The sequence below is a fragment of the Coenobita brevimanus genome, chromosome 24, assembly GCF_032717465.1.
Source record: "Coenobita brevimanus isolate Jiangsu-jjx chromosome 24, ASM3271746v2, whole genome shotgun sequence".
Classification (NCBI taxonomy): Eukaryota; Metazoa; Arthropoda; class Malacostraca; order Decapoda; family Coenobitidae; genus Coenobita; species Coenobita brevimanus.
Window position 1 is genome coordinate 5,834,324 of NC_136977.1, and position 24,001 is coordinate 5,858,324.

The window sequence follows — 24,001 nt, forward strand, 5'->3', positions numbered from 1 at the left end:
TATATATATATATATATATATATATATATATATATATATGTGTGTGTGTGTGTGTGTGTGTGTGTGTGTGTGTGTGTGTGCCCTGAAGAAAAGGTTCCAGACAAGATCTAAACATGTGTTCATGTATTTGTTTTGTGTCGGAGAAAAGACCTTATATTTATTAAATCCGTATGGCACAAGCTTTGACTTACCTTGGCTTGCTGGACTGTGAATCACGGCTTTGGAATATTCCTCTGATCATTCCTGGAATCCTTAGCACTGGGTTTATTAGGTTCACGAAATTTCTTATCACTGTTTTCTTTTTGGTTTACACATCAAATTTAAGTCTTTTCTTTTTTTATTATTCTCTGTGTTTAATGACCACCAAAACACACCACACTTTTTACTTCTTCTTAGCCTTTGCCTCCCCCTCCTTGCCCTCCTTGCCCTTCTTTTTCCGATCGTCAACCTTCCCATCCTTCTGCTTCTTTTTCTTAGCAGCCTTCGACCCCTTTCCTCCCCCTCCTCCTCCTCCACGTCCCGCCTTGTATCAGATGTAGTCATTGAGCTGCTGGTTGAACGCGTCGAGGTAGTCCAGGATCAGCTTAGCGTGTGGTCGGTCGTGTGGATGGATGGCCCAGCAGAAGGCCATCACTTTGTATAGGTCGTCGGGGCAGTTGAGGGGCTGGGCCAGTCTGTAGCCGTCTCGTAGGTACTCGGCCATCTCACACGACGCCACCTCCACGTAAGGCTGCTGCGCCAGGGTTGTCAACTCCCACAGCAACACACCGTACGACCACTGTGGGGGAATATGGTGGGAAGGCGGTTAACCTATGATGTGGTGCGACGGGTTTCTATTAAGTCATGCTATCGTCATACTTTATTCAGCATAAGAAAGACCTCGGGCAATGAAGGGGTTATGTGGTTATTTTAGTGATGTTTTACGATAGGATAACAAGTGTACTATTTCATATGGCTACCACTAATCAAAGTTCACAACAGTACTTGAAGACACTCCTCTGTGGCATTCACATGTTTTGTCAGTAACCTGGTGATTTGTAAATCATTTTTATTGTGTTTTCCACAACGAAATGTTCTAGAATCGGCAGTACATTAGTCAGACTTACCACATCACTGGCTGTAGATATTAGCCTCTCCGTGATGACCTCGTACGCCATCCACTTGATAGGCTGGGCCATCTCCACACCCACGGTTTCATAGTCAGTGGGGAAGAGGTCCCTGGCCAGCGCTGCGTCAGTGATCCGAAGCTGTAGCTTTTCGCTCACGCTGGAACACACAAGGTGGCAACATTTAATAGTACCATGGTATATTTTCATTCATTTGGAACGGTGTTTAATGCTGTTACATTACCATAACATAAGCCCACTACTCATCCATACTCATTTAAGCCATGTTATGTGATAGTTATTTTCGAGTACCCTTGCCGTGAACAAATAACGTCCTAATGTGAACTATATGTAAATCCAATTCATGCTGAGTTACTTACACACAGTTCCTGGCTGCAATGTCCCCGTGGAGGACGTTGGCGGTGTGTAGGAAGGACAGCCCGTGAGCCGCCTGGACCGCCAACTCCACCAGTTCCGCCGCCCTCAGGTGACCCCCGCGGTGCTCCTGTAGGTACCTGGGCAGACAGGAAGCCATCAGGGTCAGCCACAGCAGTTGATATCGTAACGTTTCCGTCAATAGTTCATTTACACTCGAAACAAAGTCTGTGAGGAATCATCATAATCTTCATCCTAATCCTTTTTTCCACAAACAGGAACAGGAAAGCAAAACAGCAAGGACATTCTCAAAACAGTTCCCAGTGAAATTGGCTCCACCTAACAGTCAAAAAAAAAAATAAATAAATAAATACTGGGAATTAACACATACTTTACCTTTATTCGACTAAAATACTTTCTACTTTAGATTCTGGGACTCTTAGACGAATAGGGTAGTCATACGAACAGCAAGGAGTATTCTGGAATAGCACGTGCTTCATCCATGCTCTACAACACGAAAGTATTTAAAGTACTGGTTGATATTTTGATAACAGAAGTGATACCGGTACACTAGAAGTAGGGAGACACTGGGAGTAACACATGCTTCATATATGCCCGACTAAACTAAAGTACTTACTGTTTTAGATTTTGGTACCCATGGAAGGGATATATAAGAAACGGAGATGAGTTGTCAGCGAAGGATATGCCGACCATAGTGAGCACGTTCCTGTGGTAGAGGTTGAAGAGGTGTGTGCCCTCCCTGTACAGCGCCACCACTTCCTCGTGTGGCGCTCCCTCCGTCACAGTCTTGATCAGAACCTGCACAGGGGTTCATGAAGGATCTGAACCAGTCTGAACGATTATCTGGACAATTATTCATAAAGGATCTGAACCAATTAAAATGATAATCCATACAAATAAATATAGAGGATTATAACCAATTTGGGGGATAATCTGAGCCAATTCTCACGATAAACGAGTCTCCAGTGTAGTTCATTATTTTCAGGACTTTTTCGTATTTTCACTCTTTAGACATTCACTCTACTATTTACCGTATGAATGGAGATCTAATTCTAATCATGCTTTATAATACACAAGTTAAGTTCAATAAAGTCTCTGAATAAAGCACCTGCTGGTCTTGCTCAGGACGGTCGCGTTGGATCCACCCTCGGAATACTCTGCCGAAGGACCCCTCATGAGCCACAGCCGTCAGTCGCACTCGCTGCCGCTCAACCTGGACAACACATGTGCAAGAGGGAATAGAAAGAAGCTTAGAAATAGGGTGTGAATAAAATGGCAAATCGTGTATTGTACCACCACCACCACCACCACCACCATCATCATCATCATCATCATCATCTTGGCGCTCCACCTGCATGTCCCCCACCCCACCAAACCCACACCCATTAGAAATATTCCAGGAACGTCAGCAAGGCAAACTGAATGGAAGAGTCGAGCAGCAAAGTATGGGTAGCCTTAGGTTCGATGGAATTCTAATTAAATGTTGTATCCTCGGGTACACTAGTGTTTAGGAATTCTTCGGCCTGTTTTTCGATAAGCCTTCTGCTGACGAGTTTGACTTCAGGTTCAAGGGTCATTTATATGCATGTAACTGATAATGAGGCGAATAGGAGAAAAATTTTAATAACCAAATAAGAACAGGCTGAATTAATAGGAGTAAATACGATGCTAATGATGCAGAGTGAAATGATTTAAGTAACAAATGTATTTCGAGAAAGCTGATTGTATTGCAGACGTAGAGAGGAAAAGGTGTTGGAGACGAAAAAGTAATGTTAATAATTAACTAATTAACAATGTCAACTGTCAGTACCATAAGGTTTGTTAGTCTTATCACGTGCGCAATGTTACATTCAGTTTTGTTCACAACTACTCAGTCTTCGCAAAAAAAAAAAAATGCGCTCAGCTGCCAACATCAGGTTGCACTACTATAAATATTTAAAGTAAACTCTGCTTCTCCAGGACCAATTGTAATACATTAGATACAGATAGTTAACTACCGATGTTTTCATATAAATGCCATGTGCTTCTAATTTGTTTCAGAGTCGTTTCAAATTCTATGCTTAAACACACACACAATGGCCATGTGATACTCCGTTCTTTGCTGCAGGCTGGATTGATAAATGCAATATCAATATCCGTATATGTCAGGATAATGGTTCCAGTGCTACAGCAATTATCCTTAATGATGATTGCTCAGTCCTCTTATAACGCCTCACACTAATTAGTCATAATTGGTCTCACTCTCTCTGTTCACCTCCATCTGCCTGAACCTCTTCTAAATCTCTCTCACTTCACCTCCATGTGTCTGAACCCTCCTGAACCTTTCTCAGCTCATTCCCACTTACTTAGGCCTCTTCTGAATCATTCACAGTTCACCTCCATCTGCTATAACCTCTCCTGAACCTCGTCAAGCTCAGTATCATTTCTCTGTCTCTGTCTGTCTGTCTGTCTCTCTCTCTCTCTCTCTCTCTCTCTTTCTTCTCTCAAAACTCACCTCCATCTGCCTGAACCTCTCCTGAACCTCGGCCGCTGAAGGGTCGACCACCACTTCGGACCTGGAGAGCGAACTGGACGATTGGCACACCTCCTTACTCCCACTCTCCCTGCTGCAGTGAGTGAGGGAGGCGGAGGTGGAGGCGTGGCTGTGGGCGTGGCCGGGGGTGAGGGGCGTGGTGGAGGTCAGCTTACGGAGGGAGGCGTAGGAGTTGACGGTGATGGAGGAGGGGAGCGTGTAGGTGTTGTTGTTGGGGGTGGCGGGACGAAGGAGGGTCGAGTTGGTCAGGGGTCGAGTCTTTACCCCCTGTAGGTCATTCGCGCTGCAACCAAACACCCAGATGACCGATTAAGCATGACATTGATTTACATTTGGCGACCCAGGAAATGAGTAAGATATAAATTGCTATATCAAAATGGGTCCAATTCTTGGCCGATACACAGCGAAGGTAATTGACGGCCTTACGGGTTATGAAGGAGACCATTTTTCCCCATAACGACATCAGTATTGTGGCTCCGTAATGGCTTAGCACTGGACTCATGTTGATATAGCAATGAATACAAATTTGCCCCCCAAGAAAAGAACCTTGAGTATTTTCGCACAATTCCTGAGACATTTGTGTGTAATTATCGCTTACAGTTTTCAGATTACTGCTATGAAATCTGAATAAACGTAAGGAATTCATGAGTCTAGAGTGGGAAAATAATTTCTAGGAGCCATTTTCGTTTATATTAACTGACCTGGTTAAGTAAAAATAACTTCCTACTCTTGAAGGGGACGATAACCAACTTTTTTTTCCCTTAAGATATTTGGTTAAGAATAATTACTGGTGAGTCTGAGGAATATAATAGTTCAGCCTAAATCAAAAGTTCCCATTAAGAGCTATACTTAAATGATGGTTGATGGTGAGTTTTGATGGAGAGAAATAAAAATGAACCGTGTTTATTTCTATCTGCCTAGCTGGTTCACAGACGATATGAAGAAAATACAACTGACTGACTGATTCATGAAACTGATGAAGACGTACAGTTATTATTCAAAAGGCTACATTTACTAATCCTCCCAGCCTCCTTTATAAATCCACTTGCGCTACTAATTTATTGGGCTAGATCTCCACCATTATACCTCTTTATAAATTTCACTACGGTACTACATTAGCATTCCACCTTCACTTTACTCCTTTATAAATCCCACTACATTACACCAAAATTCACCCACCTACGAAACTACTTTACATACCCTCCAGCAATATCAAAATAAAGCTCCCCCTGTCCTACTCACTTCAGTATCCTATGGTCGGTGTCTCTCTTGTGCCTGCGACTCCTTATGTACACCAGGAAGATGATGGAGAAGAGGACGAGTGTGAGGCCGACCAGCGCGGGAACCAGGTAATACACAACAGTCAGGGAGGTCGCACCTGCCCCCGCCACCTCACCTGGAGGGCCGAGGTGAGGCGCTGACACCTCGGCAGACTGACCTGAAAGTGCGCACATTTATACTGGTTATTGTTGTTATTATTATTATTATTATTATTATTATTATTATTTTATTATTATTATTATTATTATTGCCCTGTTTGCCACTAATGAAAGATGAAAGTAGAAATGGGCAATGTGTGAAATCACTCAGCACATAAGTCTTCGATATTCTCTGCTTCATCCTACAGGTGAAATATAAACACACACACTGAGACACACACACACAGACACACATACACACACACACACACACACACACACACACACACACACACAAACACACACAAACACACACACACACACACGGGGAGTTACTGCCCCTCCACCTCCCTCATTCACCATACCCCCAGCTTAAGTACACACAGAACCTCAAGTAATATTGTTGTACTGGCAAGAGCAAGAGAGTCTACATGGCATATCTTTGGAATTACGGACTGATACTAAAACTGATAACAACAAACGAAGGCTCTGTTATTATTCTCTCATCTCAGTAATGATATTATAACACTTTAATTAACTCGCAGGCGTGGAACTCAGCTAGCTCCTCCAAGAATATGATAGTGTGTTAGGAAGGATACTACAAACAGTCGCCATGGCCCCTTCGCCGCTTCACTAATTGTTTTATGGCAACATTTAGTACCCCGTTGTAAAATGCCCAAAGGAATATAAATGATCTGCTGTTTGGGCCCTTCACTGCAAGAACCTTTATTTTTTAGTTTATTTTTATTATTTTGCTATTTTCATGTGTTTTTATTCATCTTTGGGGGTTTGTCGGGGTTAATGAAGGCAGTATCTAACTCCCCCCAGCTCGTTTAAAGGCTCATTGGTATGGTCTGGAGATGGCAGGTATAGTCGTACAAAGGACATGGTAATTAAGAGATCAGTCCCTTGAAATCGTCTCACACAAATAAGAATGAATTACAAATATTAGAGTCTGGTTCAAAACACACACGCACACACACACACACACACACACACACACACACACACACACACACACACACACACACACTACCTCTCTCTCTCTCTCTCTCTCTCTCTCTCTCTCTCTCTCTCTCTCTCTCTCTCTCTCTCTCTCTCTCTCACACACACACAAAGGGGACCCCAAAACACAAGACCCACCTTCGAGGCAAATCTTCCGCCGCTTGAAGTACAGGACGGTGGGCGGCTGGCGGGGTCTGGGCGATGTCACGTTGATGTTCAGGATGACGTCTACTTCTGCGCTGCGGGTACCGAGGCAGGGGAGGTCCAGCCTGAAGGTGAGGGGCTGGGTGGGGACTTGGCCGGTGAGAGACACGTTCACGGAGGGCGCCGCCATTGGGGAGGGGCCAGGCGTCTCGGTCTCGTTGGTCCAGATGGCCATGTTGTAGAGAACCTAAGGAAAAAAAAGATAATAGATTAATGATTTTCAGGTGTAAATGATGAATAATGGATAAGATACAATGGACTTGATCACTAATAACAAAATGAAATACAATAATTGATAAGTTCTTGATAATGAATAATAAATAGTGATAAGAGGGAAAATAAAGGTAATCGAATAGTGATTTTCTGGTGTAAGTGATGAGTGATGAATAAGGTACGATGGAACTGATCATTAATAAAGGAAATTATAATTGGTAAGTGCTGGATAATGAATAATAAAATAATGGTGAAAAGACTAGGCTTTTCTGTCTCAATTATCCCCATTACTAAGACGACAATTTTATTCAGCGTGGGAGAAAGTGTAAAAATTGGTGGGCTGATATATAGCTTCATTAAATGCTTCAGTATGAGTCTTTCACAATTTACAAATAAAAATAATCTGGATTTGCCAAGAATACTCTAAAATAAGATGTGATCGCAATAAGGAGTTAACTAGATAATTAACAGCAGGGAGACTGGATTTAGGTGCATAGTGCTCTCCTGCAGATATGAATAATGGATAAGTGAATGATAAACTAGTGAGTGATATATAGTAGGAAGAGTAGAGGAATATGGTGCTTAGCTCCCCCGAAAAGAATGATAAACAGCAGGTAACAACTACTGGATGAAAAAAGCAGAAATAAATAAGAAAAACTAAATGTGGACCGAACATTCCGATTGTCCTGTATCTCTGGGAAATTGCGATTGTGGATTAGATGAATTTTTGTGATCCGTCTTACTGATTGAGGTCTTCGGGCCATTTTTTGCGACAGAGGTGATAAAGCCTTCATTTTTTTTTTTTCTTTTTTGAGAGAGAGAGAGAGAGAGAGAGAGAGAGAGAGAGAGAGAGAGAGAGAGAGAGAGAGAGAGAGAGAGAGAGGGTGTGATTGGCCTAAAGACATTTTTATGATACGAGTTCTGATTGAGTCTCCGAAGATTTTTTTTTTTTGTGACAGGCATGTGATAGACACTTTGAGGTGCTTTCATAATAGAGACTTGAATTTTTCTTTTTATAGCTGTCTCCCTTGGTAAACTCTGGAACTGGGCATCAGGTAAGAAGTACGTAGGTTAGCTTGGCATTAGAGGCTAGTAACGGTGGCTAATTTTGCGTTCTTCATTTTCTTCTCAAATTCTACCTATAATTACCTCACCTTGGTTTTCTCCACTCCGACAAGAGTAGAGTTTGCATTCCCCCGAGTGTGACATACTGATAAATATTGGCGAGAGTGAACGGCAAAATTGATTCTGATATTCTACACTATTTCGGCCTTCTCACGGTCAACCAGTACTGGGTTTCTTGCCGGCCTCCTCCACTCCGATGAAGACAGGGTTGGCATTCGCCCGGGTGTGATGTATTGGTGAATATTGGCGAGTGTGGAGGCGGTGGTGAGTGACGGTGACTGTGACTGGTGTTAAGCTTGATTGCACATGAGATTGGTTGTGGTGATTGCTATTGATTGATGGCCGTGGGGGTGATGGGGGTCCACTGAATATACGATGCCTGGCTGGTGGCGATGAGTTTGGAAAGGAGGAAAGGAGTTGTGTTTGGGTTCGTTATACCTGAACCATGTAGCTGTGATGGTATGGAAATCAAAGTCATCATCATCGTCATCATCATCATTATCATCATCATTGTAGGGGAACTGGGTGGCTGTAATAAGAGAAACGACCACCACCACCACCACCACCACCACCACCATCATCATCATCATCATCATCATCATCATCATTATCGTCATCATCACCCTAACTCATTTTTTTTTTACTTTCACATGGGGGGAAGGGGGGACGCTAAAGTAAGCTCTTTGATTTCACGAAGGACATAAATCAGAAAGAAAAAAAAAAAAAGTGGTCTCAGGTAGAGCGTTAAAGTTTCCCTCCCCTCCCCTCCTGTGCCGTAAAAATTATGAGACTCCTCGCAACACAAGTGCTCAGCGGTCGGGTCGTCATATTCCCACGACAATACTGAGAAGGGAGATTTTACATTATGCATCTTCATAGCTCGTAGGGAATACACGGGTAGTACGCTTTCTCCTCTACACCTTAGGATAGTGTCGATAGTGATAATCCTATACGGTAGTCGGATATTATTTTTTACTCTGAGTTTTAACCTCCTCAGTGAATATATAAAGCACAAGAATCTATTAAAGTTAAGGGATTTATTGGTGTTACTCAAATTCTTTCCACGGCAGCAGCATTGAGGAAGGGGGTCAGCTGATTATGATGTTACACGGGTGGCGCTGACTTCTTAATGACCCCTATGTGGTGGACAGCCTCCGGTCGTTACAGTCACCTAAACCACACATTAAAATACTCACCTCGTCATTAGCCAGCCTTACCCCCCCATCCATCCCTTCTTCCTTCCCTCCCTCACGCCCCTATCTTCTTCTCTCCTCATTCTTCCACCCCTCCTCTTCCTTTCACACGCCATTTCTCCCTTTTTCCTCCCCATCTCTCTTCCTTCCCTTACCTTCCTCCTCTCCACTATCTTTTCTCATCCCCCTCCTTCCCCTCCAACTCTCCTCCCTTTCCTTTTACCCCTCTCTATCTATCCTTTCTATCCATTACAGCGACATGAAGTATCCTCTCCTAGTTTCTGTGAGTACTGTGGCATTTTCCTCATTTCTATAAATCATCGTCGAATGTCTTGGCAAATGACGTGATAATTCAATCTTAAATAAAACCATTACTTATTATTTACAGTAGAAGGCAATGACGGGAAAAGAGGACAGAACTGAAGAGATAAAGATAGACTGTTGGGCAGAGAAAAGAAGCCTAACAATACAGTATATTCACCACCCGTTACGTCACCTACTTAGTAATGTCACTAACAGAGGATAACGTTTCAGTGAATTATCCTGTCCCGCATCCCACCCCCTCCCATCACTCACTCATTTTTTTTTCCCTGTCACCGCCTTCTACCCCCCCCCTCCCTTCACCCCACCCTTTCCCCCACCCCGTCCGCATCACTCATTCACTTCCTCCTCTGTCACCACCTCCACCCTCCCCTCCTCCTCCCACCATCTCCCCTTTCTGCATCCCTTCCCATCGCACATTCACTCCCTCTCCTGTCTCTACCTTCATCCCCGCTACCTCTACCTCCCTCTGTCTTTCCTCATCTCCTCCTTCCTACCCCCTGCTACTACTTATTTATCTCCCTCCCCTCCCCTTCTTCCCGACCCCTATCACTCATTCACTCCCTCTCTTGTCACCACATACATCCCCACACAACATCGTCCCTCCCTCTGCCCCTCCACCCCACCCCCTCCTATCATTCATTCACTCCTTCTATCGTAGCCTTCACCACCACCCTCCCCCTCCTTCTTCCCCTCCCTCCCCCCCACCTCATCACTCACACTCCCTATTCTATCACCACCTCCCACCTCTTCCTCTCCCCTCTTTCACCCCTATCCCATCACTCATTTACTCTCCCCCTCCCCCCTCCCCCATCACTCATACACTCCCTCTCCTGTCACCACCACCCCCGCCACGTGACTGACAGGCGCGACTAACAGGCAGTGTTGTATAATTAGCGTGTAATAACGAGGAACCACGTGAGGCGTAAACTGGTCGTTAGGGTGGCCGGGCTGAGTGAAGTGATGGAGTGATGACGGCGCCTTTGGTCAGGGTGTCGTGTGTGTGTGTGTGTGTGTGTGTGTGTGTGTGTGTGTGTGTGTGTGTGTGTGTGTGTGTGTGTGTGTGTGTGTGTGTGTGTGTGTGTGTGCAGGGACTGAAGTCAGGACAAGAAGAACCATTCAGGAACGAGTGATATAAGAGTGTTACATGGGTAAGCAAAAAAATAATGGGATAAGGTAGACAAAAGAAGAGTTGAGGAAAGGAAAGGAAAAGATGAGGGAGGAAAAGGAAGAGATGAGGGAGGAAAAGGAAGGGATGGGGAAGAGACTGAAGGAGTTAAGGTAGGGAAAGGCAGGCATGAGGAAGGGAAAGGTAGGGATGGCACAGGGAAAGAAAGTGATGAGAAAGGGAAAAGAAAAAGCTAGAAGAGGACGCAGTGCAAAGAGACATGAAGATAGGCCAAACGGTACTAGAGAAAAGGATGATGTAAGAATGTGAGGGATGTGTGTATGTCTTGGATAGGGGACTGTAAGCGACTATAAGGACCATTCGGAGTATTGGGTAATATAGGAGTGTTATGATAGGAGAGGAAGGGATGAGGGCAGCGTAGGTATTGGTGATGCTGGTAGTGATGGCAGCAGGTGTGTGTGTGTGTGTGTGTGTGTGTGTGTGTGTGTGTGTGTGTGTGTGTGTGTGTGTGTGTGTGAGAGAGAGAGAGAGAGAAATGACAAACCACTCAGGTGCTGGCTAATGTGACTTACAGGAGACTGGCAAAGGAAGAATTGAGGTAGGAAAAAATGGAATGGAAAGAAGACAGGACAAATGGTGGGGATAGATAATATAAATGTAAGGGCTGTGACTGCAAGGCTTAAAGGAGGTTAAAGAGGGTTATTCAGAGAGCTGAGTAATACGGGAATGATACAGGAGACAGACAAGAGATGGGGTGAAACGTGGGAGAAAGGGTGTGAGATGAAGTTCAGAGTGTGAGGAGTGAGGGAGGGGAAAATGAAAGGCTATGTCTGGCTGTCATTGAAGCAGGAACAATCAGTGGTATTCAAGGCGCTCAGTAATATAGGAGTGTTACGGGACATAGACAAAGGCTGGGATACTGCAGGAATAAAGGGACGTTGTAGGAGGCAAAGGCAAGGAACGGAGATGAGATGGTAGGACATGGCAGGAGGTGTAGGGGCTGTAGGAGACGTGGTGGGATGTGATGAGGCAAGAGTAGTAGCAGGACACAAGGTAGGAGAAAATAATGAAGGAGTATGATGAATGTCGGTGAGTGAATGCGTGTGTGTGTGTGAGAGAGAGAGAGAGAGAGAGAAATGCGCGAACAATAAGGCTATTCAGAGTGAGCGGTAATATTGGGGTGTTACAGGATAAGGACAGGAGATGGAGTGAATCAGAGGAGAAACGGTAGAGGAGAATCATTTTCGGGGAGTGGAAGGAAGGAAAAAAGAAGGCTATGGATCCACGAAAATGTGGAGGTGTATGCCGATGAAGCAAGAACAAAACGAGCCACTTATTATGTTAAATATGCCGCAGGAGAGTTACGGAAGCAAACAAGAAAGGAATGGATGTGGAGAGTGTGAAAATTGTTGGAAGGAAAGAAGGAGGGAAGTAAGGATAAGAGAGGGGTGTGGATGTGTGAATGCAGGAGTGTCTGTTGTTGAAATGAGAATAATAAGCCACTCAGGATGTTGGTTGATGTAAAGGTATCGCAGGACAAGACAGGAAATAAATGAGAGAGGCAGGGAGTGTGTGAGGTGACGGAGTTAAAGAAAGGAGATAGGGTAAAAAGAAGTAATTTTTACAGTACGGGGAGAGGAAAGATGGCGACAGGGCAGATGGGGATAAATGTAAGAGTGAGAAGGAAGGGAAGGACGAAGGGACGGAAGGAAGGAATAGGAAGGTACGTGTGTGTGTGTGTCGCGTGAATGGATGGAATGTGGCTGAAGCGAGAACAATAAGGGACATTCAGGATGCTGGGTAATATGGGAGGGTTACAGGAGATTGGCAAGGGAGGGGTAAGGTAGGAATGGATGGAATGGAAGGAGGATGAATGGAATGGAACGAGGGAGACGGGTAGAGAGGAGATTGGCAAGGAAAGGATAAAGTAAGATTAGACGAAATAAAAGGAAGGAGACGGAAAAAAGGGGGAGGGAAAAGACATGAAAAGATGAAATGAAAGAAAGGGGGAAGAACAGAGGAAGATAATTTTAGGAAGGGAGGGAATAAAAGTTAAAAGACAGATAGAAAGGAGACAGGAAAGGATGTGATAAAAGGTTTGAGAAGGTGGAGTGAAAGACAAGAGAAAGCGCAGTGGGAAATAAAGTTAAGAGTGCATGTGAGGAGTGAAAGGAAGGAGACAAGGAAGGAAGGAAGGAAGGAAGGAAGAAAGAAAGGAAAGAAGGAAGGAAGGAAAATGATGGTCTATGTAACGTGAATGCATGGAGGTTGGGTAAAACAGGGGAGTCACAGGAAGCACAAGGGAAAAGAGAGAATACGGGAGAGATGAAGTAGGAGAGGCGAGAGTGGAGAGGAGACGGGAAGACAGGGGACGTGGAAGAATCAAATAATGTAAGAGAGAGAGAGACTAGAGTGGAAGGAGAGATGAAGGTAGTTTAACAGTGTGACAAGAAGTACGCAAGAAAAGATTAAAAAAGGAAGATGAAGCGATGAGCTGGGTGAGAAGAATTTGGATCATTAAGGGTGTTTGGGAGGAGAGGGAGAAATATCAGTGTAACAAAATGCAAAAGGAAAGGAAAGGATAATGTAAGAGTGGAAAAGGACAAGAGTGGACGAAAGGAGACTATGAGGAATGAGACACGGAAGGAGGTGATAAAGTGGGAGTATGAGAGGAAGGAGAGATAAGAAAGAGACTAGAAGAAAGAGATACGGAAGGAAAAGATAAGATAGGAATGATAAAGGCGGAATGAAGAAAGATTACGAAAGGAAAGTTATACGAAGGGGGGACAGGGGAGGAGTGTGAGAAAAGGGACTAAGATATGGAAGAAGCAGATAATGGAAGAATACGGAAGCCTGGAACGGAAGGAGAGAGAGAGAGAGAGAGAGAGAGAGAGAGAGAGAGAGAGAGAGGCCATAAGACGCAGAGGTTCATGTCGTTAAGGTTTCTCTTCACCGCACCTTAACCCCTTCAGCCCCAGGACGCTTATTTGTATTTTATTCTTGGTGCCTTCAGCCGATTTTAAACAGGTATTTAAAGATCTCTCCTAATGGTGTTGTTATGGTGTCTGCCATTGGTGTTTCTCTTGTTAGGGCAGGGCAATGGCGCCGTCCAGTTAAATCAATGCCACCACATGAAGGCGTTCCTTTCCAGCACCGCCTTTCCTTGCGCCCTATATTTATTCCTTCATCTAGAATACGTCTTTTTATTTTATTTCCTTACTACCTTCTCACGATTTTATTCAAGTTATTAAAAAAAATCTCTCGTGCTGAAGTGACTAACGAAAGCTAAATTTATCATCGCCGGATCAAAGAACAAATATGTAAAAATAATATCATCAAGTCTCATCCGGCACGGCTAATTAGAACGGTAATTAAAAACCAAACAATTGATTAAGTTCTTTAGCGAGGGAGGGTATTTTCCGTCACTGGCTCATACAATTACAGGCTTGATAACATTCCCGCTAAAAATCACGTTCATATCCCGACAGCCACAACTTCAATGGAAATAGAGAGGAAAACCAATTTGTTATGACTAAAGGACTCATTTCCCTGACCGAAAGCAATTTAGTTCGTGCGCCAGTCGTTTGCTGAAGTGTTTTGTGCCCTGACGATAAAACATTAGTTAAAACGGGTGCTGGGGGGAAAACCGTGCTTGTAAAATTTAATGCAAGTACTGGACATGGTGTTTGGAAAGTCACTACACACTACGAGACACTGCCACACTTAACAATATCACGCCTCACACTGCCACACCTACACTGCGACACCCCACAGTCACACTTCACACTGCCACATTTCACACGGCCACACTTCACAATACCACACCCCACACTGCCACACCAAACATACAGTACATGTCACACTGCCACACCAAAATCATATCTCACACTTCCTCATCTCACGCGCACTTCACGTTTCCATACCTCACACTACCACACCAGACACACACCTCACACTGCCACACCACAAACTGCCTCACATCATACACATCGCACACCTGTCTCAGTCCCTCCCCCCTACACATACACACACACACACACACACACACACACACACCTCACTGCCACACCTGCTGTCTCCTATCGCAAAAAAAAAATATGCCTTAATGAGATAGTGCTTTTACGTATTTTTGTCGAGGCCACCCGGATGAACTCAGGGATTGGGCGTTGGGGATTATATTGGAAGTTTAATGGCAGACGGATTTATCTAAGCAATAAAAAAAAAATCCCATAAGTGTAACTCATTCAGGCAGGATGGAGTAAGTTTATTTTTTTCTTGCTGCAAGGTATTATCATTATTATTATTATTATTATTATTATTATTATTATTATTTTACTTTAGGGGGAAAAATCTCCGTTAGCCTCTTTAATACGATGATAGCTTTATTATCTTATTCTTGATGTCGCCACTCGGTTTTATTTAGCTTACAGAAGAGCTCAGGCAGTAAAGAAATCAAACATTACTTCCAAGTAAAATGACGTATGTTTCTTTACTTACTCCTGTTGCCTCCAGACGCCTTCAATTATCTCAGAGACGAGTAAAGGTGTCTGCAACTATCTCTATTATTTCTTTTAAGTATTGTGCAATGTCGTGTTATATTTCTAGCTGAGTCTTTTTTAATACCTCTGAAATACCTGTCGCAGCAAAGGTGCTCAGGATGCCAGGCCGTGATAGCAAGTCTCCCACGCAATAATGAAGGTCGCGTGCGTGTGGGAGGGAGGGGGAGGATGGGAGAGTGGGATGGGAGAGGGGAGGAGCGGAGAGGAGGTTAGTGGAGGGATGGGAGGAAGAGGGGTGTGGATGTGGAAGGGTAAAAAGAATGAAGATGAGAAAAAAAGAGGGAGAGGGGAAAGGAAGAGAGGGAGGTGGGAGGAAGAGATGGGAGTGGGAGGAAGAGGGGTCTGGGAGGAGGAGTGAAGAAAGAATGCGTGGAGGGGGAAGGGAAGGAAAGGAGAGGGAGGAGAGGAAAAAGTCGTCGAGGTACACAACGTCTTAATCACTTCCCTCAGGACTACAGTGTTGTTATCGCCACTATAGTCGTTCTATTTTATCAAGGCAGTTTGGGTCGGGCCCTCTGGGACCTCACTCTGTTAGCTCTGTTGCCACATCGTCGCCACACACGTGCGCTCTCTCTCTCTCTCTCTCTCTCTCTCTCTCTCTCTCATATTATATATTAACTACTACTAATTGTATTTTCTTAATTTTTTCTCTTGTTTTCGACTTTTTTTCCACACCACCCCTGAGGTAAAAGTCTATAGGTGCTTTTTTTTTTTTTTTTTTAAATAGCTTCCATGGCGGGAGACTGACCGAGTATGACCCACTCACGCAGGGCTGTCCCTCGTGTCACCACCTGACAACGTCTCAAAGGCAACGCTGACAAGTCTTATGAGATGTATACTATACTACGGCTTTTTTATTAAATTACATCTATACAGAGTGTTTAAAATTCATTTATAAGTAGTTACTAGCTTAAAATAGGAGAGAGAGAGAGAGAGAGGTGAACACAAATAATTACACGTGTATCGGCGGCGATGTGACAACAGAGCTAACAGTGTGAAGTCCCAGAGCGTCCCACCCAAACTGCCTTCATAAAATAGAACGACTGTAAACACATCACTACACCACCTGTAATTAGGGCCAGGTGAAGGGGCGGGCAGGTAACACGTCCAAGGCCTCAGGTGACGGCAGGTGTGGCCCAGGTAAAGCCTTAATGAGCACGCAGGATTCTCAGGAAGTCTAGCTACTGATACCGTAATTTTCTCACCGATGCGGCAAAATAAATATTACTAATTATTACAAGAGTATTAGACAGATGCAGAATCATTAGGGCCGTAATACTGGGGTTGCCTAAAGTCTGCGGGAATGAAGCGTCTTGCGCCCGAAAACCCTTAAGGAGGGACGAAGGACAGGGCCGCTCTAAGAGATTGTCCTGCATATAAAATGTCGAGATGATTATGAGCTCTCATACTTACAACTCTTCCGTATCTAAGTTCGTTTAATCTTAATCCTTACACCACGATGCCTTCCTTATTTAATCCTGACTACTTCCAAACATATATATATATATATATTAGGGTTAAGATGCCTGGTAACAACTCATTTATGAAACGTGTTCGAATAAAATACTGGATATAAAACTCATTCCATGTTCTCATCCATCTTTCCAATGTTTCTTTGTAACAACTGGGGAAAAAAAGACAAAATTACCATCCTCTGTAAAACAGTTTCAAATACGATGCAGAAATCTAAACCCAAATGCCTCTGCTAAAACTCCAGCTCATCCGGATAACTTTAGTAGCAACTCTGTGTGTCTCGGAATTCTAAAACGACACTTGATCTCGTACGCTGAAGTAGCTTGTCAACAGAGAGAGGGACGGTGGAGGCAGCCAGAGGACCGGGATTAAAGATGAGTTTCCCCTTCCGCCTCCCCTCCCCGATTTCTATGAGCCGTGTTTACCTAGGAATTACGTTTGGCGGTATCCATTAGGCAAACCAATCAGGGAGAGAGAGAGAGAGAGAGAGAGAGAGAGAGAGAGAGAGAGAGATCTTCCTATGATGCTTTTGAAGTTACTGAGAGATCCATAAGTGAGTGAGAGAGAGAGAGAGAGAGAGAGAGAGAGAGAGAGAGAGATCCTACGAATGACTAAACAGTGAATTATGGTTTTGGCGGCGTGGAGAATTTCGAGTCCCTGAATAATTAGTGATGATGATGATGATTATGATGATGATGATGATGATGATGAGGAGGAGGAGGAGGAGGAGGAAGAAAAGGAGTTGAGGTGACATGGAGAGGCAAAGAAAGGAAAGGGATTGGGTGAGGTTAGCAGGAGAGGTAGAGGAGAGATAGGGGGTAGTGGTAGCAAAGCTGATGACTGCATGTGTGCGAGCATTTGTGTGTGTGTGCATGCCAGTGAATGTTTGAGCATATGTGGATGTTTGTTATTGCTTGTGTGTGTGTGTGTGTGTGTGTGTGTGTGTGTGTGTGTGTGTGAGTCCTTCAACGTGTGTGTATTTCTTTTAATTGCCTAAGCGTGGATAGAGTCCTTGAGTGCAAATGCATGACTACGTGTGCGTGTGTCTGCTGAATGAGCATGTCTGTTAAAGTTTGGGTGAGAGCATGTGTGTGCTTCCACTACCTCTTAAGCTAGCGTGTGTGTGTGTGTGTGTGGGTGGGTGTTTGATGAGGCGTGTGTTCGTGCAGGCAAGACAATCATGTGAGGTAAAAAAAAAAAAAAACTTTTCCTTCTTCCTTTAGCATCTTACGGCCGAAACACACACAGCACCTCTCTCTCTCTCTCTCTCTCTCTCTCTCTCTCTCTCTGTCTCCACTGACCCAAACTTTACTTCTATTTCCCCACTCCTACTCATCTTTTTCTTCCCCTAGTGAACACATTTTGTTTTCTAGTCCCTGTTAGATTCTATTTTCCGCGGAACTTTATAGAAACGACCCAGAATTTTAGACAATCTTACACACATATCCAGCAATTAAATAATATCTCTATTAAGTTAACACTGTATATATATTTTCTATAAACCTTAAAAATCTGAACGCAGCAAAACAGAGAAAATATTGTCACATGAACTGGCGCAAAATGTGAGGTATGTTTTGGGACTGTCCTATTTGAGTGATTTTAATAAACGTACGCAGATTGAAGCAGATAAACGAATATTTTTAATAAAGCCATTTATTCTCGTAATGTCAATCACCACCAATTTCAAAGCTATTATTTTATTTGCTCGCTGACTGGAATTCTGGCGCGGAGAACACAGAGCAACACACTACACAGCAACACACTATAAACTACACACTACACAGCAAAGAGCAACACACTACACACTACACAACACAGAGCAACACACTACACACTACACAACACAGAGCAACACACTACACAACACAGAGCAACACACTACACACTACACAACACAGAGCAACACACTACACAACACAGAGCAACACACTACACACTACACAACACAGAGCAACACACTACACAACACAGAGCAACACACTACACACTACACAACACAGAGCAACACACTACACAACACAGAGCAACACACTACACACTACACAACACAGAGCAACACACTACACACTACACAACACAGAGCAACACACTACACACTACACAACACAGAGCAACACACTACACAACACAGAGCAACACACTACACAACACAGAGCAACACACTACACAACACAGAGCAACACACTACACAACACAGAGCAACACACTACGATAACAAACCCAAAATATCGTAACAGCTGGTCTTCGGGATGGTGGTGAGGAAATGTTACACTTTTTTTTTAATTTACTGATCGCTTCAAATCCCCGGAAAATTAGTCCATGCCACAAAACTGCTTCCAAAAGATTTTTCAGGAAAGTGGTAAGAGTAACAATTAATCATGTGTTACTTCTCTGGCGGTCAAGGAAGGCTCGGGGTTAGGATTCAGTAGTTCAGATCCTTTAAGATATAGGAGGAACTTCTACGTCTTTGGCAGAATTTCACACGATGGATGAACCTCCTGCCAACTCTTTGACTGGTGCACACGATTTTCCTGTTCACCATCATCACCATCATTGTTATCATCATTAATGTTATCATCATCATTCATCATCATCATCATCATTATTATCATCGTCATCATCGTCATCGTTCTCATCGTCTTCATAATTATCATCATCATCATCATCACCATCATCATCATCATCATTATCGTTATCATCGTCATCATCATTATCATCAACATCACCATCATCATCATCATCATCATCATCATTATCCCAATCTCATTTTCTCTCCACCCAAAGATTGTTGCTTCTTCAAAATTAAAAACATCAGATGAACTCTCAGATGGTTCTCAGCTAAACACTACCCATTAAGCTTATCATTCATTTTTAAAACTAAGTCTTTGGCATGAAATTTTCCTTCAGAAATACTCTTTTCAACATCATTCCTAAAAGTATAAAAGAAAAGGATGTCTTTGCACGTAAATTACACCATTAACATTCATCTTCATCATCTTCTTCTTGTCTTCTTCTCTTTTTTCTTCTTCTTTTCTTCTCCTTTTTCTTCTTCTTCTTTTTCTTCTTCTTCTTCTTAAATTACACCATAAACATTCTCCTTGTTCCTCTTCTTTTTTTCTTTTTCTTCTCCTTTTACTTCTTCTTCTCCTTTTTCTTCTTTCTCTTCCTCTTCTCCCTTTAGTATTAAACATGAAAATTCTCCCATATCTTCTCAATCTTTCATCCCCACATCACTCTGCCGTCATAAACATTCCTCTTTTGCGCCTCAGCATGAAAAATTCTGTCCTAAACATTCTCCTGTTAATGTTTAGCATGAAAATTCTCGCTCGTGTTGCCTCATTCTTTCAGCCCCACATCACTCTGCCTCTCCCGTTGCGTCGGCAGATCCATCACCATGTAAATGTTTGCTCAGATGGGCCCTCACATGCTGTTTACGCTTCTTTTTTTTTCTGTTTTTATTTTTTTTAGTTATCCCCCAAAGCAGCTTTTCTTCATTAATAACTATGGTTTTCTTTAGTGGTTTCTCATTTTTTGCTTTCTCCCTCTCCTTCTTTCGCTCTAATCTCTCCTCTCTTCTCTCTCCCTCTCTCTCTCTCTCTCTCTCTCTCTCTCTCTCTCTCTCTCTCTCTCTCTCTCTCTCTCTCTCACACACACACACACATATATTTGCTTTCGCTTTCTCCTTTCATCATCATCATTATAAATACTCTTTTATTATCTAGTATGTTTTTTGTCTGTCGTGTTCGTTTTTTATTTCTCTCCCAGCCTATTCGCTCTCTCTCTCTCTCTCTCTCTCTCTCTCTCTCTCTCTCTCTCTCTCTCTCTCCTTTCCAATTTTCCAATATCTCCATCTTCTGTGCGTTCCTGCTCTCCTTTCCTTTCCTCATCGTTTGTACTAACTACTTCCCATTTTCTCTACCCCGCTTCTCATTTTCTCTACCTCTCTCACCATTTTCTATACCGCAACACCCTACCTTATTTCCATTGCTCTCGTTTCATTATTTTTTTAGACCCTCTTGATAATATTTAATCCTTTTACCGAATATATCTTCATCTCTACCATCATCTGTTTTACCTCCATTTTCATCATCTTCATTTTCCTTCGTTTTGGCATTCTATCATATTCATTCCACTTCATACTATTATTTCCTTACTATTTTCTCTACTATCACCATCTTGTCATCTCTATTTTATCGTCAGTTATCTTAGTTCTAGTTTTTTTTTTTTTTTTCATTTTTAATCCTCTTCAGAACTCCTCCTTTTTCCATTATCATTTTTTATTGTCATCGCCTCTTTCCCTTTCGTTATCATTATTTTCATTAACTGGCTTCTTTATTGTTTTCTTTTCTTTCCTTTTCTCTTCAAAACAATGCCTTATCCAATGTCACGTTTGTCACCATCTTTTCTTTTTCACTGTTTCATACCTTGGCACTGATTACTTTCCTTCCAATATAATTATCCTTTATTATTTATATCTTTTTTGTACTATTTCTATTTACATTGTCATTTAAAGCTAAAGGTTAATACTCTCTCTCTCTCTCTCTCTCTCTCTCTCTCTCTCTCTCTCTCTCTCTCTCTCTCTCTCTCTCACACACACACACACACACACACACACACACACACACGCACACACTGTTGACGGCTACGTGAATAATTAAGTAATCAACGGTAAATTGGCCTGGTCGTCAGTCATTGCGGGGTCCAAGGTTACGTGGGAGGGCTTGGCGTGGCGTGGGGGTGTAGGGGGGGGGAGGTTGACGAGGGAGGGAGGGGGAGAAAGGGAAGAAAATGAGGGAGAGGGGAGAGGTGGAAATGAAGAGGCGGGGGAGTTGATATGGAGGGGGAGATGAAGTTGATGGGGGGTTGAGGAAAGAGCAGGAATTTGATGGGGAGGGGTAGCTGAAGGGAAAGGGAGGAATTAAGGGAGATGGATTTGAGGGAGAGGATGGGAAGTAAGGGAGGAGGGAGAGTTGAGGAGGTGGGAGAGATTAAGGGAGGCGGGTGAGAGATGTGAGGGTGAGGAAGTGCTGAGCGAGAAAAGAAAGGGAGGAGAGGGTGGATGAAAGGAGGAGGAGAAGAAAAATGGAAGGAGGGAAAGGAAAGGGTGTAGATGGGTTGGACAGAATGGAGGTTGCGGTAGATAGATGGATAGAAAGATAGAAAGACAGATAGGCAGATGAATATAAATCGATCAACAGATAGATAGATAGATAGACTAACAGATAGGTAGACAGATATAGATAGATAGATAGATGAGTTAAACGAAGAGAGAGAGAGAGAGAGAGAGAGAGAGAGAGAGAGAGAGAAACAAAGCTGAGACATCTGCACAGAGAAAAAAAAAAAAAGAAAAAAAAAAAACAGGGTAGGATGAAAAACGCCCCGAAATAAACTAAGCACAGGATGGAAGATAAAACCAGTGCCCAGGGAGGCCAAGATGAAGGTGAAGGTGAGGTGAAAGGGACAGAACAAAGGGGAATGGAGGTGTAGGGGGGCGTGTGAGTGGGAATTATGCCGGGGATGAGGGATGAAAATGAGAGGGTGCTGCGGACAGGGAGGGAGTGGAGCGATTTGTGGAGGACGAGAGGAGAGAGGGAGGGCGTGCTCAAGAATGATTGCTGGAGGAGAGTTTAATAAGGCCTGGTTCTTTGGAAATACGTAAAAATGAATTATCTTTTAATCTCCACAGAACCTCCTAAGTGGTATGATTTGTAGACGAAGATGCCTTTTAAAAGTATGTAGCTTAACTTATACGTATGGGAAAAACAGTTCATTAAAGCTTGGTTCTTTGCGAATATTGTAAAAATAAATTAAACTTTTATTTAGGCAAACAACAGGTACACAGAAAATTTTAGTGCTATGATCTGTAAAGGAGGCGGTGTAAAAAACAAACTGCTTGCCAACTAAACTTATATGACTACTCATGGAAGAAGAGAGTTTAATAAAGTTCGATTAATTGATATCACTTAATTGAAATATATCTATGCCTATTGATTAAACAAAGGCCATTGACAAATAACCACTAAAGGTTTGAAATTTGAGTGTTAAAATTTTAGGACCTGCTTCTTCATTTCCTCCGAGAAATAAATAAAAAGATATCAACGTTTTATCAGCGTTACCTGCAGAAATTCAAAGTATCATGGGTTGTAAAAGAATCCGTTAAAAAAAAAAAAAAAAAAGCCGCCACTCGACGCTAGAAACTTAATCATACTTAGCCTTCGGAAAGAAAGAAGTCCATTTGGATTCGTTTTTTCAGAATTCCGTAAACGTTTATTGTCTTTTCATTACATTTGACTCACAAGGGAAAAAATCGGTACCATTCAGTCACATATTTTTCCTTCCAAGGTCTAGGAATCCCAGGCTAACGACGCGTCCATACCAAATGCATGGGAGTGCGGGCGGGTGCGGGGGAGGGAGGGGGAGTTTCGCATCAATGTAATTAATAAAACTTCTCGCCCGTACCTCCCCGCGTCCACTGGGGCCACTTGGGTTACAGTGAGGCAAACCTTCCGCCCGCACCAGCAAGCATTCGGTGAGGACGCAGCCTAAGCTCCCGTTGTTATATTCAAGGGTAAATAATTAGCCTACACTGGTGGCATTACAAGGTAGGGGAACTGCCAGCCGTCTTGTAAGGGCTCGATCCAGTGCACACATCTCCTGACCTTCACCTCTACTGACCCCTTAGACCACTGGTGAAAATGCTTTAAAAAGGTGTGTGTGTGTGTGTGTGTGTGTGTGTGTGTGTGTGTGTGTGTGTGTGTGTGTGTGTGTGTCGAGTATAGAGACTCATTATGCTTTGATATATGAATGGACAGTTATCTAGAGCAAAAAAAAAAAAAAAAAAAAAAAATCGCTCATATGTAAAAATAGTGTGCCACTGTTTGTATACTGAGTTTTTCCAGCGCATAATAAATTTGCCTGGATAGATAGAATAAATCTCTGAAATACGTCGTTGTAGCGAAGAAATGAATAGTAAAAGGAAAACACCCAAATCCCTAAATTCAGCAGATCTTCCTAAGCTGAATAATAACGTTGAGGCCATCGGGATATAGGCCTAAAAAATAAATTATTATAGTGAAAATATGTTACAGGATTATATGCAGAATGAAAATAGGCGTCATCGTACTGAAAAGATTAATAATTTCACAACGAGAAGTCTCCCATAAGGTATATAAAACTGTCTACTTTGAGGAAAATAAAGAAAAAATAAAAAAATAAAAAAACAAAGAAAAAAAGAAAAATAATAAAGAAAAAATGCTCCATCGTTGAAAAGGGGTTAAAGAGAGTTATCTATTGTAAAAAAAAGGAAAAGAAAAGTGAGTGCTAAAG

At 42.9% G+C, this 24,001-nt stretch overlaps 1 protein-coding gene across 1 annotated transcript in view; it reads right to left on the bottom strand.

The window, feature by feature from the left end:
* Window positions 1-529: 529 nt before the first annotated feature.
* LOC145393545 (tyrosine-protein kinase Dnt-like) overlaps window positions 530-24,001 on the bottom strand; it is an 84,957-nt gene continuing 61,485 nt past the window's right edge. Inside the window, exons 3-10 of the mRNA XM_080267696.1 lie at window positions 6,597-6,849; window positions 5,278-5,473; window positions 3,997-4,318; window positions 2,611-2,715; window positions 2,119-2,300; window positions 1,487-1,621; window positions 1,107-1,266; window positions 530-778 (exon numbers count right to left, since the gene is read on the bottom strand). Coding sequence (XP_080123822.1) covers window positions 530-778; window positions 1,107-1,266; window positions 1,487-1,621; window positions 2,119-2,300; window positions 2,611-2,715; window positions 3,997-4,318; window positions 5,278-5,473; window positions 6,597-6,849 — 1,602 coding nt within the window. The remainder of the gene's footprint in view (window positions 779-1,106; window positions 1,267-1,486; window positions 1,622-2,118; window positions 2,301-2,610; window positions 2,716-3,996; window positions 4,319-5,277; window positions 5,474-6,596; window positions 6,850-24,001) is intronic.